The sequence below is a fragment of the Ahaetulla prasina genome, chromosome 1 (assembly GCF_028640845.1).
Source record: "Ahaetulla prasina isolate Xishuangbanna chromosome 1, ASM2864084v1, whole genome shotgun sequence".
Lineage (NCBI taxonomy): Eukaryota > Metazoa > Chordata > Lepidosauria > Squamata > Colubridae > Ahaetulla > Ahaetulla prasina.
This window is the reverse complement of record NC_080539.1, coordinates 100,309,893-100,327,960: the sequence shown is the minus strand read 5'-3', so window position 1 is coordinate 100,327,960 and position 18,068 is coordinate 100,309,893. Positions and strand designations below refer to the sequence as shown.

The following is an 18,068-nucleotide window of genomic DNA, read 5'->3' as shown; positions in this document are numbered from 1 at the left end:
TTACTTACATATGCTAATAGGTAATTATTTATAATACTTCTACATTAGTGGTATAAGTACCATTTATTTACCTTCAGGCTTTCCATTACAGTGGTACCTTGGTACTCAACTGTTTTGAAACTCATTGAATTTGGTACCCAACACATTTTGATGTGAAAATTTTGTCCCAGTACTCATCGTTTGTTTGGTACTCAACAGGTAAGCTAGAACTAGTCATTGTCGGCTGCCTTGTGATTCACTACATTATTCCTTATGGGGAAAAATTTGTTTGGTACTCGTTTTTGGTACTCATAGCACCTCCCAGAACCAATTAATGATGAGTACCAAGGTACCACTGTATTGAGGATGAAAGGTTTCCTAGGAATACAAGGTAGGTTAATGCAAACCTTCTGTTACAACAAAAAGGTATGCCCTCTCGTTTCAGCTATTTCCTCTAATTTAAAGAAAGGACATGCTTCCAAATCATCATCTCCTTCTTCCACATCATCTCGCTCTAAACCTTCTAAAGAACCAACAACAAGCAAAAGCAGCACAGGGACTCCCAGGGATAAGAAGAAACAGGTGAAACAGGTGACGACACGAACACCATCTGATGGGGACATTACTTCTGCCTCCAGCACGACAGCGGAGAACTCGAAGACCAAAGTGGAACTCTTTAAATCAGAAGAATCTCTCCATATTATCCCTGAAGCTGGAGACACAACCCAGAACAGCACTATGACTGTTCCTCCCCCTCCTCCTGCTGTTCCAGCTCCTCTTCCTCCAACCATCCCAACTTTGTCTCCAGGCTGTGAGCCCGCTGGCTTTTCAGGCACAGAACATGTGCCAGTTAGTATTGAAGCAGGCCCATCTGTTCCTGGCACACACATAAGCGATCTTCATATAAAAACTGAAGCAGACAGTGAAAGCACTTCAAGCAGTGCAGTCTTAGAGCATAGCCCGGAGATTGGGGGAGAAGACACAGAATGGTAAGACTACATGTTTTCAGCTAGTTCTGTAATTCTGGGGTACCATTTGGGAAGATGGTGGAGCAATTCAGGTAGGCTTTTGTATACCTTGACTTTGAATTTGAACATGTATTGAAATAGGAAGATATGAGTAAATATAATTCAATTAACACTTTGAATTCTATTTTCATACTTCCAAGAAGCCAAGGGAATAAAAAATAAAATAAAATGGCTTCGTTGGACTGATTTGATTCCATTTAAATCTACAAATTTGTTTTTAAAGTTACAGTTTCAAATTTACAGCCCTTTTGGAGATGCTTCCTTAGAAATTTTGAAAGAATAGCTCTCGAAATCTGTGCTGAAATGGCACTCTCAGCAACTATTAAAAAGGCAGGTGCTAAGTGGAATCCATCTGAGCATTGCATTTATGAATGTAAGGTAGCAGGTTGAAAAGAAAGCTAATGGGAATAAATAAGCCTATTTTTGAGGCATCAAAGGAAGAATTAAAATGAGTTCAACCCCTCCCTGATCATTTACAGAACCAGTTTAGAAATTTCAGCCCTTCCCTGGTCATTTACAGAACCAGTTTAGAAAGTACATTTCTGTTCCAGTGGCAGGGTTATTATGCCTATTAAAAGCTCTTCATTTGTTTATATGTTGCCCCCTGCTTTTCTCCTATACCTCTGTGAATATACTTGGTTGCCTGTGTGCAAAGTAAATTAATTCAATTTAGAAAAATCCAAATGTAGTCTGCATTTAGAAAACACAAATTGTAATACTCAGAATTACTTATATCTCAAATATTGTCCATCTAAGACCAGCATCAAGGATGTTCCATACGAGGGGAAATATTTACCTAAGGGAGAATGGATAAAGATTATGAAGAAAGAAAGTTGTAGTGAGTAGGATGTAAAACAGAGAAAAGGGATTGTGCTGGCTGATAACATAAACCGGAAAAAGATTGTGCATTTTTTAAGATACAGTTTACAGTATGTCTATCTACTGTATATCTTGTTGAATATTTCAAATGAGCACCTTAGTAGTCTGTAAGAATTGATGGAAGATAATAAAATTATATAGGCCAGTGAACAATTCAACAAAACATCCTGACCAGATTAAAGTTGACCTAGCCTTCCATCCTTCTGAGGTCGGTAAAGTGAGGACCCAGATTATAGGGGGCAATATGCTGACTCTGTAAAGCACTTATAGAGTGCTGTAAAGCACTATGAAGTGGTATATAAATCTAAGTACTACCGATAGTACTATTGCTAAGGGGCCACAATGAAAAAAAAAAGTATGAAAATTGCAATGCCACTATAAAGTGGCAGCAGTTGGAATTAACTTTTCTGTAGCCCATCTGCTCTTGGCAGTACTTCTGATTACAAATTACTTTAAAATTTCAGGAATGATTTTCATCAGCCTTTCCTAATCAAGTATTCTCCAGATGTATTATACTACAACTCCCAAGATTCTTAGCAAGTATGGTCAAAGGCCATACTGACTAGCATCAAGAATGAAATGGGCCACCTGAAAACCACCAGATGGAGGAATGTTGCTTTTTATGAGCTTAAAGCTGGTCAGACATATGCTTAATATTATATATGACTGATTTATGAACATTTTTATTTTCTTAATTCATCCATGTGATTGTGAGAGTTAGAAATTTGCCTTCTGTTCATAAATGGAAGATTGATTCTTAAAAATTTAAGCTTTTAATTTGAAGCACTGGGTTTAAAGTAAAATTCTTAAAACTAGTAACAATCATATTGATATGCCAGAGTATGGGAAAATTTGAAATGTGTTGAGTTTGTGGGGAGCTTAGTTTTAAGTCTTTAGAACTGATTATTTCACAAGAGTCATGTAGTTTGATTTATGTTAAATTACAAATCGTAAATTATTATCTTATGTATTTTTCCTGTATGGTTATATTATACTATATCATAGTATGGTTATATATGATTGGTCTTCTTATTTGTTTTACTAATAGTTCTGCTATCAAAGAACATCAGGAAAAAGAAATCCCTGAGCAAACTAGTCCTCTTCTGACAGATGAACTTTCTGAAACTTCTGAAGAAAATCCAGAAATTGGAAACAGCAAAAATAATCAAACCAGTGACTCGGATTCAGATGGGCCTATACTTTATACAGATGATGATGAAGATGATGATGAAGATGCAAGCGGTGAAAGTAAGAGGACTTGATAAGCAACTATTTGCCATTTTAAATGAAGAAATAATGCATGGTGTGCAATTTGTTTTACTTCTGAACCAAAACATCTAGAAAAGTTTCTAAAATGGAGGTTACTGGGTGACTTGTTGCCTTCATTGGAAAGTGACTTCTCATTGCATTGGCAACAGATGCTATATATTTGTTCTACAGTTGGAATGTCCCTATTGGAGAGTTTGATCCAAGTTCTTGCTGTTGTCCTGAATAAGCAAATTGGGAAATATGTGAACTCATGAGTTCATATATTGGATGTATTTCTTGGGGCACAATGCATATTTGCAAGCCTTATTATTTGACATGTGTTTTGTATATATTCTGCTTCCCTCCTTTGGAATCTCCATCTACGAAGATGGAATCACTTAGCGTCAAAGGCTGAAAATTGGTTTCACTCACACTGTGATTATCCCACAAATGCTACACTTTCATATTTTAGATGTGCACATAAAAGGTTTTAATTTAATGAGTGGCATCTCCATGTAGGGCTAGTAAAGCCATTGCCTTTGACTATGGTGATTAATGTAATTAGGAATGTAAGAAACTCCTTTATTCAAAGGACATTCTTACACTTCTAGCCACGTTAATCACAGCAACTTATTTATATGAGAGCAAAGATAAAAGAAATGTATATTAATACCTTAATTTTAAAGTTTAATATTTATGTATTAAAGTAAATAGTAATTTATGTTGAGCTGAGAGATAAAGCTGTTCCCTTCTCCTTATAATCTAGTTCAGGGGTGTCAAACTGGATTTCTTCAAGGGCTGGATCAGCATTGTAGTTCTCTGTGTGCTGGCCGGAGTGGTGGGGGAGACTGGCTGGATGCCTCCTGCAGCATTCTGCCAGCCAAAATGGGGCTAGTGGGGAGCTCATTTTGGGCCTGGATGGCCTCCTGCAGCACCCTGCCAGTTAAAATGGGGTTCTGGGGCCGCATGTGACTCCAACACCCCATTTTGGCTGCCAGAGGCACCATGGGCCGGTCCGTTGCTATTTCCAGGTCAATCCCATGGGCCAGTTGTGGCCTGCAGGCCTTGGGTTTGACACCCCTAATCTAGCTAGTGAGGTTCACGTCTGCTTCTAATTGTAGAAACTCAGCCTAAAAACTGGAAAGCCATGAATTCTTGTCCTGTCTTAGGCACAAAACTAGGTGGGTGACCTTGGACTATCTCTCAGCCCAGGAAAGCAGCTAATAGCAAACCACTTCTGAAATGTTGCCAAGAAAAACTGCAGGGCCTTATCCAGGCAGTTTCCAGGAGTCAACATTGACTTAAAGACTACCTTCTCCATTCTGTTATCCTCAGTTTACTAAGAGAATATTCCTATCAAATTATTTCAAAAGCATTTTTTGGGGGGGAGGATTGAATGTTCTCATTCTACCTTAGTTGGTGGATGAGTTCTAAGACATTAATATATTATAAAGGAAAAGTGATTTTGATATGAACTAAAATTTCCCCGCAAAAAGGGACAAAAAGCTAGAAAGAGGTTTTTTAAATTCATGTATTGAATATCCAAATTGTGGCTGCATCTTGACATGCTGAAGTGTGAACATTAATTAATTTTAAAAAATTCATTTTCTATCCAGGCTCTTTAGCAAGTAAAATACATCGTAGGGATACTCTCGCAATCAAACTTGGCAACAGACCATCCAAAAAAGAACTGGAAGATAAAAACATCTTGCAGAGAACATCTGAAGAGGAGAGACAGGAACTGAGGCATCAGATTGGCACAAAACTAGTGAGGTACTGGTTGGGAGAAAAAAGAGAGAATAATAAAGAGGCTTCAGGCATAGGAAAAACTGTTTTTCAGCTTTTTGAATAGGTGATATGAAATAAATAAATGACCATTGTGATAATTAATAATCCTGCAGTTCAGTCTCAGGTTTTCACACACTTGTTCTATTCAAGCTAAACCGAATACCTAAGCCCCCACTCACCATTGCAAAATAAATAAATAAATAAATGATTGCAGGCAAATTTTGCTCAATTAAACAATTCACAGGTTCTTTTGATACAACAGTTATGCTACTTGCCATGAATCCAAGATAATTTTCTCTTGAAAGAACAGATATTTTAAAGCTGATATGCAGTATACTTCTCCCCCACCCGGTAACATCATCCAAATAGCATTTTTGATTATTTCTTTTATTTCAAGTAGATAGTTCCAAAAATACAAATCACATTTTGTAGATAGTACCATGGTATATATTCATAAGCAAGTGCAGTTACAACATTCATGATATGTTTAATTTATGTGATTTCTATACACTCATCTAGTTCAGTAACACTAAATGGTAATTTGCAAATCCAAATTAATGCTCAGCATTAAAAGTAATATGTAAAGTCATAGTATTTGGTAATTGGTATTTGAGAAATTGTTTTGGCAGTGATTCTTTCTAAAGTTACGCCTTCATAAGAAGCTGTTGTTACTGGGAGAAAATATGTGTGTCTTCCTTTTTGCAGAAGGCTTAGTCAAAGGCCCACCTCTGAAGAACTAGAACAAAGAAACATCCTGAAACGTAAGCCTTTAAAACAATGCATCTAATTCTGCAGTGCCAATAATGTTTATATTTTGACAGTGATGACACTTCCTGGTTTTATGAACATGAAGAATTCTGCAAGTTCTTTGCTAAATATAGCCAGAATATTAAACCGTATATATTGGAAAAGAGTGAATTTACAATTTGCAGCTGAATTCATAGAAACATAAGCACTTCTGCAGAAGTGTGCCTTGCCATTTGATGCCAAGGCTGAATTGGAATGTCCCTCAGACAGTAAGCAGGGGGACAATAACATTTGGGAAATACAGATCCTAACATGAACATTAGATCTAAAAATCTTACTATCGAGTGCTAAATTATGAATCAGTTTATGCTATCATGCCCAGTAGTTTGAACTGAGCATCCTGATCATGCATTACACAGTAAATATATTAAATATGTTTAACTATACGTTTTATAACTACTTTAAATATGTAAATATGTTTAACTTTTTACAGTGTACAGACATTGTTTATTTAGCAAATTGCAAGTATGGAGTCTTAGGGCAGTAAGTTTGCTATCCTTGCCAAAACTGGCTTTCTAGAAACATAATGTAGTTCTTTGTGCCAGATGAGAATAAGGATTATCATTGTTTAAACAGCTATCGGATAGAATAATTTCTGTGGCATTCCAGAAGAGTAGAGCTTTGTTTATTTTAGGTTTTTTGTTTCCTTAGCAAACATGCATTGTTACCCAGATATATAAATCCCCACAGGATATGGTGGAATGTTCAGGTTTAATTTCCTGAATTATATTAGGGCACAAACCTGAATGTCAAAAGCAGATGTAGGCTGATGGAGATCCTCCCAACCCAAGTAGATCAAACAGACACTTGGCATAAAATGCCAGCATTTGCTCTTCTCACAAAAGAGTAGCTCTGAAATTGCAGGCATATTTTCCTAACTCAATCTGTATTAACCACATCTTCAGTCAATCTGCTTCCAGCATTTTCATGATGTGATAAATAGTGTAGCCAATATAAACTGAGTTGGTGAGTGGCAACTGTGGATGAATAAGTTATTTTAGCAACAGTGTAATCTGGTCCAAACGGCTTCATTTCTATATTATCAGCATGTCATGTTGATAGGCTAGAACTACTGATTTACTGAAACTAAGTATTTGGCATATCTATTGCATAATTTGCTACCGTCTATATACCAGATGCGGTGTAACATTTAATTCATCCACCCAAAATTAGTATCAAAGTTCCAAAACAGCCAAACAACAAATGCTTAAAAGTGGATAGGAATTAATGTACAGAAATGTAGTGATGGGCCACTATTGAGAGGTGTTCTGCTCAACTCTTAACATGTAGTGAGAGATCCTAGCTCTTGATTCATTAATCTTGAGATGCACAGGCACAGTTTAAGGATACCTGAACATGTCATAAGTTCTCCACCTTGTCTCTGGTAGCAGCTTTCTAGATGAATAGCAAGAGATTTACTATCCTGAATGGCAATCAATGAGGAAGATTAGGTATCTTCACTAAGTCTGTGCATTACCATTCTCTGAACAGTACTGGTTGCTGTAATTATATAAATACACAGAGATAGTGCAAGTAAAAACAGAAGCTGTGATTATATTTCTACTGTTAGAGTAGTGATGGACAGGAAAGTTCTTGCATAATCAAGCGTTAACATAAGTTGAAGACAAGCCACAGGTATGGTGGCATAGGCTAACCAATCTCAGCTTGTTTGCTTCATTCTGTTACTTCTCGATTCATTCCACTTGCTTTTTAAATAGGACGAGCATTTTTTTCTAGGTCTCAAATATATAAATATTCTCACCAATATAGTCCTTGGAAGCTTAAATCAGTTTTTTAAGGGTTGTTTTAATTATTGTGTATGTTTGTATTTTATCTGCCTGTTCACCGCCCTGAGTCTTTCGGGAGAAGGGCGGTATACAAATTAAAACATCATCATCATCATCATCATCATCATCATTATTATTATTATTATTATTATTATTATTATTATTATTATTATTATTATGATTATTTTCCTACGTTGTAACAAGTCTGTCACCTATTTATCATGCCGTAACTATGCCTATGTTTCTTCTTTCATTTGTAAATAGAAAAAAATGAAGAAGAAGAACAAGAAGCTAAAAGAGAATTGAAGCGTAGTCTCAGCCGAAAGGTACATTAAATGTTTTGTTTAACAGAACATCCTTTGCATTCTTTCTTTATTCATCTCAGAAACACCTAAAAAATATACCGTTTCCCCCAAAATAAGACATCTCCTGATAATAAGCCCAGTCGGGTTTTTGAGCGCATGGCAATAAGGCCAAGCGCTCATTTCAGGGTTCAAAAAAATATAAGACAGGGTCCTATTTTCAGGGAAACACAGTAGATGTTTAACATTCAACACTGAGCAAATAAAATGTATATAAAATAGCTAATAAAAATATAGCATGTGTAGTGTATGTGCAATGTGTAGTGCCAATGCAAGATTATCTCGAAATCAAGTGAATTTGAAGCATCAAGCTATGATGCTTTATCAGTGAATTTCCTTCATCAACATAATTTTACCTTCGCTTTTTTTTATGCCCTGTCTGTTTTTGATGGTGTATGTATTAGGTTAACCCTAACCTCCAGATTCTTTGGGAGACAATTTATTAAATTTGCTTCTTTGCAGCTTAGTTTGAGACCAACAGTGGCTGAACTTCAGGCACGAAGAATCTTACGATTTAATGAATATGTGGAAGTAACAGATTCACCAGATTATGATCGACGTGCTGATAAACCCTGGGCAAGATTAACACCTGCAGACAAGGTAAGAGGCATAAATCTTGCATGAATTGAATATAAGTGAGTGAGTACGTAAGTAAGTGAGTGAATGAATGAATGGCTGGAGAGCTGAAATTTTAAATACATCATCTTTCTTATCTCAAAATAATTCTCCATTAATTAAGATTTCATGCATCTCCAGACATGAATTCTTTTAATGTGATTGTTCTAGAAGTATTTTAAAACAAATTGTACAGTTCTGTTCAAAAGGAACAGTGCATTAAATCTGGCTCCCTTGCCTCAGTAATTATTTTTCATATCATAGTATTTGTGGAATGTTGGAATATAGGTAGTCTTTTGTTTGGCAACTGTTCATTCAGCAATTGTTCAGAATCATAGTGGTGCTGAATGAAGGGACTTACAACCTGGGCCCGAAGTTACAACTGTTGTATCCTTACTGTACTCCACAGTCACATGATAAAAATTCAGGCACATGGCAATATTCTAGTATCTCTAACTAACTTAACCACCACTTGTTGGGTTTATGCCAATAATACTATCCTTCAATATATCTTGTGTTTTGTTTATTGTTTCCAGTCTTGTGTTTTATATAGCTCTCTAGAGTAGAAGATGCGGAAATTCTAGGAACAGTTTGTTCTTTTGAGAGATATAGACAGATATTTTAGGACTAGGTTAAGTGTAAAGGAAATTCTACCAGAATGATATATGAAATAACTCTGAATTATTCCTCAGCAATGGTTTGATAGATTTGAAACTCAGAGTAACTTTGGGGACCTCTCTCTATTTTGAGTAGTAGGTTTCTCTTAATATATTTTATGGATAAGTTTGAGTGTTGCTTTTTAATTAAGGTTGAAACACTACACTGTCCAATTTCACATAGTAAAATATTCTATATAAAGTAAATATAGAATCACATATATAAATTGAACAAACAAATAAAACTTCATGATATAAGAACAGAAAAAGCAAGGTAGCTCACAAGAGTAAGTATTAAAAAGGATGCAAACTATTGTCCTTCAGAGCTTTTGACTAGCTCCCATGAACCCTTAGAAATTTAGCCAGTGGTTAGGGATTATGAAATTTGGCTCACAAAATTTATTTTGACACGTTTTTGAGATTGACCACTTCGTCGTTACATTGTAGATATTTATGTATTTCCATTTAAGACCATCTGAGTTTACATTTGTGTTTTCTTTCATCAGGCAGCAATACGGAAAGAATTGAATGAATTCAAAAGCACAGAGATGGAAGTACATGAAGAAAGTAGACAGTTTACAAGGTAAGAAACCATTCATAATGCATTCATAAGAAGAGCATTCAAGTTGCTCTTGAACTCTTCAGAACATTTATTGTTTATTGAGCTGAAGAGGTAATTTTTCTCTATAAATTAATTTTTCTCTATAAATTAAGGAAAAAAATTGGATTATTAGTTTACCATTAATTGAAGATAAGAATAAATAAAAACTCACTAATTTATGATAGATTGCTTCTTAAACTTGAAATAGTAGTTTATTTTCTACATTTCAATAGGTTGATTAATATACAAGCTCTACCGCCCCTCCCTAAACACCATTTATTAACACCCTGACTGTTAGCTTACCAGGTGCGGAATAATTTTCTCCTCCTGAAGTTTTAGCAGTTGACAAAATGTGGAGACTTCATAAGCCCCAACTGAGCTGCCAATGGTGGCTAGAAAATGATATATACTTCTGAGAATCCAAAGATTCACTTGCATATCATCTACCCTTCATTTAAAATACTGATCTTATATCCAAAGGCTGATACCTTAAAATTGGCAGTGATATAGCTAAAAATACATTCTGGTTTTGCCTTTGGTCTGACAATATAAATGCTGAGCAACTTTTTGATTGATCAAGAAAACTAATTTTGTTAAGAAATATAGGGGTTTTCTAACAGATTTGTTTGCCACTTTATTGTGACATATGAAAGCAAGATTTTAAAAACATTAACTTAGGAATTTATCAACAATTATTTGGCTATTTATACTGATTTTGTGGTTTTTATTTGGATTAGGGAGAAACAGAACTCTCCAGAAATTTTTAGCTGCAACAAAAAGTTAAGCATTTTATTCCTATGAATTCAGCATCTTAGCAAGATAATGCAATCTTCATTTTATAGTCCACTGTGGGAGCCTGTTAACTTTTTTCCACAAATTCATCGCCTATCCCCTTACATTCACACTACTGTTCTTCCTATCGCAGAAACGACTATTCTCTTCTACTTTCTTTTTTAGTGGATTTATAATCTTGTGGTCCATCATTTGGTTGATTGGTAGACTGACAAGAGTATAATTGTGCTAGGAAAGAGAGTGTCCTGGAAAGGAACTTTCAAACACTAATCTTCCTCAGCACAGTTTAGGAGTGGAGTTTGGGTATGTACACGTCAGTGGGTATATGTGCATATATAGACTGTGCATTCAGCGTTGCATGGAATCTTAAAAGCTATAAAGAGTTTATTGTCTTAAATCAGGGGTAGTCGACCTTTTTATACCTACCGCCCACTTTTTTATCTCTGTTAGTAGTAACATTTTCTAACCGCCCACCAGTTCCACAGTAATGTGCTGTATATCGTCGTCTGCGCATATCTCTCGCGCATTGTGGTTTGGGGGCAGGGGGTGCCAGCTACCAGCTCTGCTTGTCTGTTACTACTGGGTGGTGTGTGGGGAGATGCGCAAGCTATTCTGGGATGAGGCTCTTTTGTTTGCGGTCGCACTATAGCGCCATTTAGTTTTACTTACGTAATGTGAACTAAACTTATGCGCTGGCGATACAAATAGTATATTTTCAGAAGTTAAAATTGTCACAGGGAATTTTATGAAAACCTAATGAAAATGTTTTTAAATAATACTATGAATTTTTTTTAAAAAGTCAATTAAATTTTTTAAAAAAGGAAAGTGCTTCAGTATCGGACAAAACCCCTACCACCCACCATGAAAACTGTGCTTACAGCTTCAAATTATTGCAGACATGATAACAGGAAATAGACAAGAATAACTTACAATGATGACCCATAAATTTATAGAGACACAAATGATGTGTTTCTATGAATGGCTTCAGACATGATCAGAAGCTTCTAAAATCCTTGTTCCTGTACCTGCATCCAGCCATGCAAGACTTTTGTTATATCATATTAGTTCTCCCATCTCTGAATCAAATGAAATAATAACAATAATAGGACAAAATTCTGTTCTTAAATTGAACAGCATTATCCAGTTATGTGAAACAGTATCTAAACAAAGGGTTCCCATCAATAAGGTTTTTTTTTCTCCATGGGATCTCAGTTCATTGCTAGTTTGGAAGCATTTTGTCTTTCTAAACCATTCAAAATAACTCATTTTAATCTGTGGGGTTGTTAAAATATTATTCCTGATAGCATAGCACACAATGAGCTAATAAGTAAATTCATATTCATTGATACTTAAAAATTTAACAGCAATGTTAGTCAGACTTGAATATGCTTTTGAAATATGGATTCAATCTATTTTATAAAGAAAGTGGTATGTATGGTAAGGGTATTGTGTGGATGTTTTAGCATTTGGAATTTGAATATTTGAACTTTACAATTGTTCTGATCTTTCTTGTACCTTGAGGATGATGAGAAAAAAAAATCAAAACATTTTATTTCTCACCTTCAGGTTTCATCGTCCTTAAGTGTTGAAAATACTCTGCTGTTGAGCACAACTATCTTTCCTGAGGAAAGTCCTCCATCTTGAAGGCCAGAGTACATCACAACTGGAATGTCTGCAGCACCTTAAAACCTGAAGTTACTCTATGTTGTGGATCCTCATATTTAACAAAGAGACAGCTAGAAGAGATACAGAAAAGAATATTAAAAAGGCCATGTAATATGAATGTTTACTATTTTGTTTTGAATAGAAAATATTACTGTTTTTTTCCTTACCAACAGTTAACTGGGGTGAACAGAAAATTACTATTGACAAGAAGGAAGCACAATCCATTTTCAAATAGAATGGGAACAGACGTAGTTGAACTATTATTTGTGGGCCAACTGATATACTTAGAATAAAAAAAAAATTCTTCATGGAAGTAAGCTTATACTATATTAAGAGACTGGATTACTACAGCAACATGAAAAACCAGGAATGTGAACAATTCTCTTTCTGTCTTCCAGAATGTCTTTTTTGGAGAATTGCCAATTCTACTTCTCATAAATAGTACAGGAATTTGATGTAATATGTGAATTTGGCAGTAATTAGTGCAATTCACATTTATGTTTATGATTGTATGATTATGACCTCTAAAATGTCCATTGGCGGTTGCAGTTTTGAGTACAACTAGATTATATGAGTTGTACAACATTAAAACGGTTAATATGTATCTTTATTATTTAGGACTGCAACACAAATTCCCTTTTTTTTAATCTGATAAATTTAACAGAGGCACCAAGGGTTCTCTGTAATCATGAATCAATTGAAAAATAGGTTTAGAAAATAAAAAAAATGTGAGACAATAAGAATGCTGTGAAAAGAACTGATAATCTTTAATCTTGCTTGATCGGACAATAGCGATAATCAGATTTTCAAGCCAAACTCAAAAGTCAACAAAGATGAAACACACATGGACACTTTCCCCCTGTTTTGATAGTTGAGCTATATTTAATTGGTCCTTAATATCAGTAAGAACAATGTAAGATTAAGAGGATGATTTATATTGAAATCAGGATTTATTTCTCTCAGAATAGGAAAGGTCATGACAGGAGTTTTCGGGGGGGATGGGAAAGGGGCTGACAAATCACATAAAATAAATTGGCATTACATTGCTATGTTTGGGACTACAGTAAATCTTCGTTGAAACAAACTAATGGGATAGAAGAGGGGGTCCTTTACACTGAAATGGCTGTTCAAAGGCACATGGGAGTTTATGCACAAGTAAAAATGTCAATATACGTATGTACAACGGCAAGTGGGTTTTTGTTGAATCTGAACCATATCCAATTAGTCTGAAGTTTTACTGCATTTGCAAATAAAACTCTTATAGACACAAGTCTTCCCTGTTTGAGCACACCACCTGCACATGGATGGATTCCTAGCATAACGGTGCTTTGTTTTCTCTTTCCTTTGATTCTTTGACATCACACCAGTCAGCCTGGGAAATGGGACCCTTGCCCACATTTATTTTTGTTCAATCTATCCTTCCATTGTGCAGAAGAGGAATAATGGGGATCTCCAAAAGAAATAGTTCTTCTGTCCCCCAAAGAATCTGTTGCACTGAACATCTCCATGGTAAGGAAGCAAACGGACAAAGCAGAACACTATTATATGACAGAAAAATTCCTTATCAGCGTTAGGGAGCACCCATCCCCCAACTCTTATTAACCTAGAATTTGAATTACGTTGACTAAAAGTATTCAGTGTTGCAGTTTTGCAGCATTTGGAATGATTCAGGTTTTGTCCTTTGCCATAGCAAGTTGATGGCAGGCTTTAATGGGAAAGGGACTTGCTGCTGTAGACATTTATTAACTCCTCCTCTAGGACCATGAGAAAACTACCAAAAGGGGCTTTAAACTTACAGCCTTTGTTGTATGTGGTTATGTGGAGCAAATGGTTGGTCTAATTTTATATTACCTTGTAACTGTATTTGTGAATATTCAATTAGTATAACAGTAAAAGGTGGAGTGCTTTATTATGTTGGTCCTAAATATGGTGGCTTATTATAAGCCGATGACATTGTTTACACTAAAAATTGTCTTATATTAGCACTTATTTATCCTTTTAATGTACACGGTAAAGCTTAAGGACCTGAAATACCCAAGGGCATGTACTGCAGTATTACAATATATTTGTATTATTTATCCTTTTTTAAGTCTGTACATACTACCATTTATTTTTGTCCATGTGTTCTCTTTAGTTCCTAATGATAAAAGATATGTATTTTTTTCAGCAATAAATGATCTCTGTCATGATTTTTATTCCTTTCTTTTGAGAAATTAAAAATTTATCAGAATTACTTTATATGTGTGTACTTAGAAATAAGATCTACTGAGTTTACTGAGAGCCTAGCCATATGCCTATGTAAATGTATACAGCATTATGCTCTAAAAATTTTTTAAACCATCCTAAGTGTGACTGATTTAACACAACAGAGGCTTTCAAACAGAACTATTTATAACAAGAAACTGAAGATTCAAACTAGGCTTAAGAAGATTAAAATAAGATAATTAGGGGAGGGGCTTCCAGATGATCTATGTTAGTTTTGAGGATGGTCAATGTGGCGGATTTTCTTTTGAGTGTGGAAGTTAAGAGGATCAGGATTACATGGATGAAAACTTCCAGATAATTTCAAGGCTGTAGGTTAGAAATAAAACAATCTTGAAGAACATATTTTTTCTGCACTGTTGCCAAGAAAACCATAGATGTGTCCACATAGTCTAAGCTAGGGCTAGTTTATTTGGGCAGAAAAAATCCAGATAACCACTGATGGTATAGATCTTTTTTGCCTTTCTGGTGTCATCTACTGATTATCCAAATGTTTGCAGATTGTATAGATGGTTTCAGATATGGTACCTTTAATAGTTCTAGGAGTCAAACTCAAATGAAAAGATTTGTTCGTGCTCTCTGAGTTTGGAAGTTTGCTTGCAGATATTTCATTAGCCAACTATGTTGAAGATATTGTTGATAGTATTAATGTGTCCTCTCTAGTTGTTCCTTGTTCCAAGATCAGAGACCACCAAGGACTCTACAGTCCAACCCAAAAGTAAATATAGTGTCTCCTACTGGAATCAAATGAAAGAGTTATTCCCCATTTTTTTACAAGTTTCAAAAATATAGCTATACAGCACCATCCACAGACAAGCCGTATATTTTAACTTCGAATATTGTGCAATATTGGAGGAGTATTCAAAATTTTTTGAATTGTAATATCCAATTTTAACAAATTTTGGTTGTGATATAAAGATAAATAATTAAGAATTAGTGCCTTCCCTCTTTCTTTTTTGATTGCTTTTATTTTATCCTTTTACATTGTAATGTTTGAAAGCAGATACAGTCTGAGATCCTGTCTGGTTTAAAGGCAGAAATATATATAAGCAACCTAATTTGATGTTAATATTATAAAGCAAGAAGCTCCTGTAAATATTCAAACTTGTAATTTAATTTTTTAAAGTTATTTTTAACTTTAGAAGTTCTTTGCACATAGACCATATATCTACCATGTAAGTCATATCAAGGCAAGATGTGTGACATGAAAATTTACTAAAAAAATAAAATAAATAGTAAAGATAACTTTAGTACAAACTCAAAAACAAAACAAAAACAGATCATACCACACAAACCTTCGCATTCTTTTACAAAGTAACTAAATTCAAGTGGGCCAGCAAAATTTGTGGACATTGTATATATTTGACTTCAGTGACGCATTTGACAAGATAGACCACAGATTACTTCTTGGTAAGATAGAAAAATATGAAATAAACAGCATCACCACCAGATGGATTCATAACTGGCTGACCAATGGCACTCAATGTGTGGTCCTCATTGGAATCACATCTACATGGAGGGAAGCATGCAGTGGAAAACAAGGCTCTGTCTTCAGCCCAGTAAGTTTTGAATATCTTCATAAACGATTTAAATGAAGGAATAGAAAGGGAACTCATCAAATTTGCAGACAACACCATTCTGGAGGAAATACCCAACACTTTAGAAGATAGGCTCCAGATCCAGAAGGATCTTTACAAGACTTGAACATTGGGCTCTACCTAACAAAATACAATTCAGTGATGAGAAAAATAAGATCTTATACTTGGGCAAGCAAAGCCAAATGCACAGGTATAGAATAGGTGATACCTGGCTTACCAGCAGTAATTGTGAGGGATCTAGGAGTCCTAGTGAACAATCATTTAATACAGCAATGTGATATAGCTGCCTAAAAAGCCAATGCAGTCCTAGGCTGCACTCCCAGAGGGACAGCATCAGGATTGTGTGAAGGGTTAGTACCACTTTACGCTGCACTGGTAAGGCCACACTTGGAATACTGCATCCAGTTTTGGTCACCACAATAAAAATATATATATGTTGAGACTTAGAAACTGAATACAGAAAAGAGCAACAAAGATAAATATAGAGGACAGGAGGCTAAAGTATAGGTTGAAGAGTCACAGGAACTGGGTATGACTAGTCTAACAAAGGACTCCGTATGACATAGTAGCAATCTTCCAAAATTTGAGAGGCTGTCACAGAGACAAAGAGATTGACTTATCCTTCAAAGCACCTGAGGGCGGGACAAGAAGTAAGAGACAGAAGCTTTACAAAGAGAGACCCAATCTAGAATTAAGTAGAAATTTCCTGTCAATGAGAACAATTGATCAGTGGAATAGCTTGTCATCAGAAGTAGTGGGTGCTCCATCACTGGAGGTTTTTAAAGAAGAGACTATCAGCCATTTGTTCGGATAGTCTATGGAGATTCTCTGTCATCCAGGTCACGGTTCTCCCAAAAGTGCTTTTTTCCAAGAGGCAACTGAACTTTCTGTTTTTTCTTTGAAGACGTTTCACTCCTTATCCAAGCAGCTTCTTCAGCTCTGGCTGGCTGGTGGGAAATGGAAGCATCTTGCTACAACCGAAGAAGCTTCTTGGATGAGTAGCGAAACGTCTTCAAATAAAAACCAGAAAGTCCAGTTGCCTCTTGAAAAAAGCACCTTTGGAATTTGTTCCGAATGGTATAGTCTCTCCTGCTTGAGGAGGAGGTTAGACAGGGGTCTCCAACCTTGGCAACTTTAAGCCTGGTGGACTGAAGATGTGTATACTACACAAATCAAGAAGAGGGCCGTGAAAATATTTACAGATCCCTCACATCCTGGACATAAACTGTTTCAACTCCTACCCTCAAAACGATGCTATAGAGCACTGCACACCAGAACAACAAGACACAAGAACAGTTTTTTCCCAAAGGCCATCACTCTGCTAAACAAATAATTCCCTCAACACTGTCAAATTATTTACTAAATCTGCACTACTATTAATCTTCTCATCATTCCCATCACCAATCTCTTTCCACTTATGACTGTATGACTGTAACTTTGTTGCTGGCAATCCTTATGATTTATATTGATATATTGATCAACATTTGTGTTGTAAATGTTGTACCTTGATGAACGTATCTTTTCTTTTATGTACACTGAGAGCATATGCACCAAGACAAATTCCTTGTGTGTCCAATCACACTTGGCCAATAAAAAATTCTATTCTATTCTATTCTATTCTATTCTATTCTATTCTATTCTATTCTATTCTTCAACTCCCAGAATTCCAAAGCCAGCTTTGCTGGCTGGGGAATTCTGGGAGTTGAAGTCCACCAGGCTTAAAGTTGCCAAGGTTGGAGACCCCTGGACTAGAAGACCTCCAAGATCCCTTGCAACTCTTGTTATTCTGTAATTCAGTATTACAAACTATAATATTTATAGTGGTTTAATAGCCTTTCACATAGTGACACACATCACTCAGAGCAGGCAAGCTGTAATCTATAAAAGATCACGTGCAAGAAACGCTGCCTCTCATCTTTATGGGAACTTCCGGAATAACAAAGGGGTTTCCCCCCCGCAATAAAGAGACATCTGTGATATCAACTATGCCGCTCTAGCCCT

At 35.7% G+C, this 18,068-nt stretch overlaps 1 protein-coding gene and 1 long non-coding RNA gene across 5 annotated transcripts in view; one reads left to right on the top strand and one right to left on the bottom strand.

Annotated features, from left to right (window-relative positions):
• Positions 1-14,397, top strand: part of PHACTR2 (phosphatase and actin regulator 2) — a 64,709-nt gene extending 50,312 nt beyond the window's left edge. For all 3 annotated transcript variants that reach the window (XM_058170371.1, XM_058170363.1, XM_058170378.1), the window contains 8 exons: positions 425-968; positions 2,935-3,134; positions 4,751-4,907; positions 5,628-5,683; positions 7,781-7,842; positions 8,341-8,478; positions 9,656-9,732; positions 12,109-14,397. In XM_058170371.1, the coding sequence (XP_058026354.1) occupies positions 425-968; positions 2,935-3,134; positions 4,751-4,907; positions 5,628-5,683; positions 7,781-7,842; positions 8,341-8,478; positions 9,656-9,732; positions 12,109-12,124 (1,250 nt within the window). In that variant the 3' untranslated portion in view covers positions 12,125-14,397. The remainder of the gene's footprint in view (positions 1-424; positions 969-2,934; positions 3,135-4,750; positions 4,908-5,627; positions 5,684-7,780; positions 7,843-8,340; positions 8,479-9,655; positions 9,733-12,108) is intronic.
• Positions 1-15,205, bottom strand: part of LOC131191853 (uncharacterized) — a 58,259-nt gene extending 43,054 nt beyond the window's left edge. For both annotated transcript variants that reach the window (XR_009153586.1, XR_009153587.1), the window contains exons 1-2: positions 14,998-15,205; positions 12,103-12,278 (exon numbers count right to left, since the gene is read on the bottom strand). This is a non-coding gene — a long non-coding RNA (uncharacterized LOC131191853). The remainder of the gene's footprint in view (positions 1-12,102; positions 12,279-14,997) is intronic.
• Between the last annotated feature and the right edge of the window lie 2,863 nt (positions 15,206-18,068).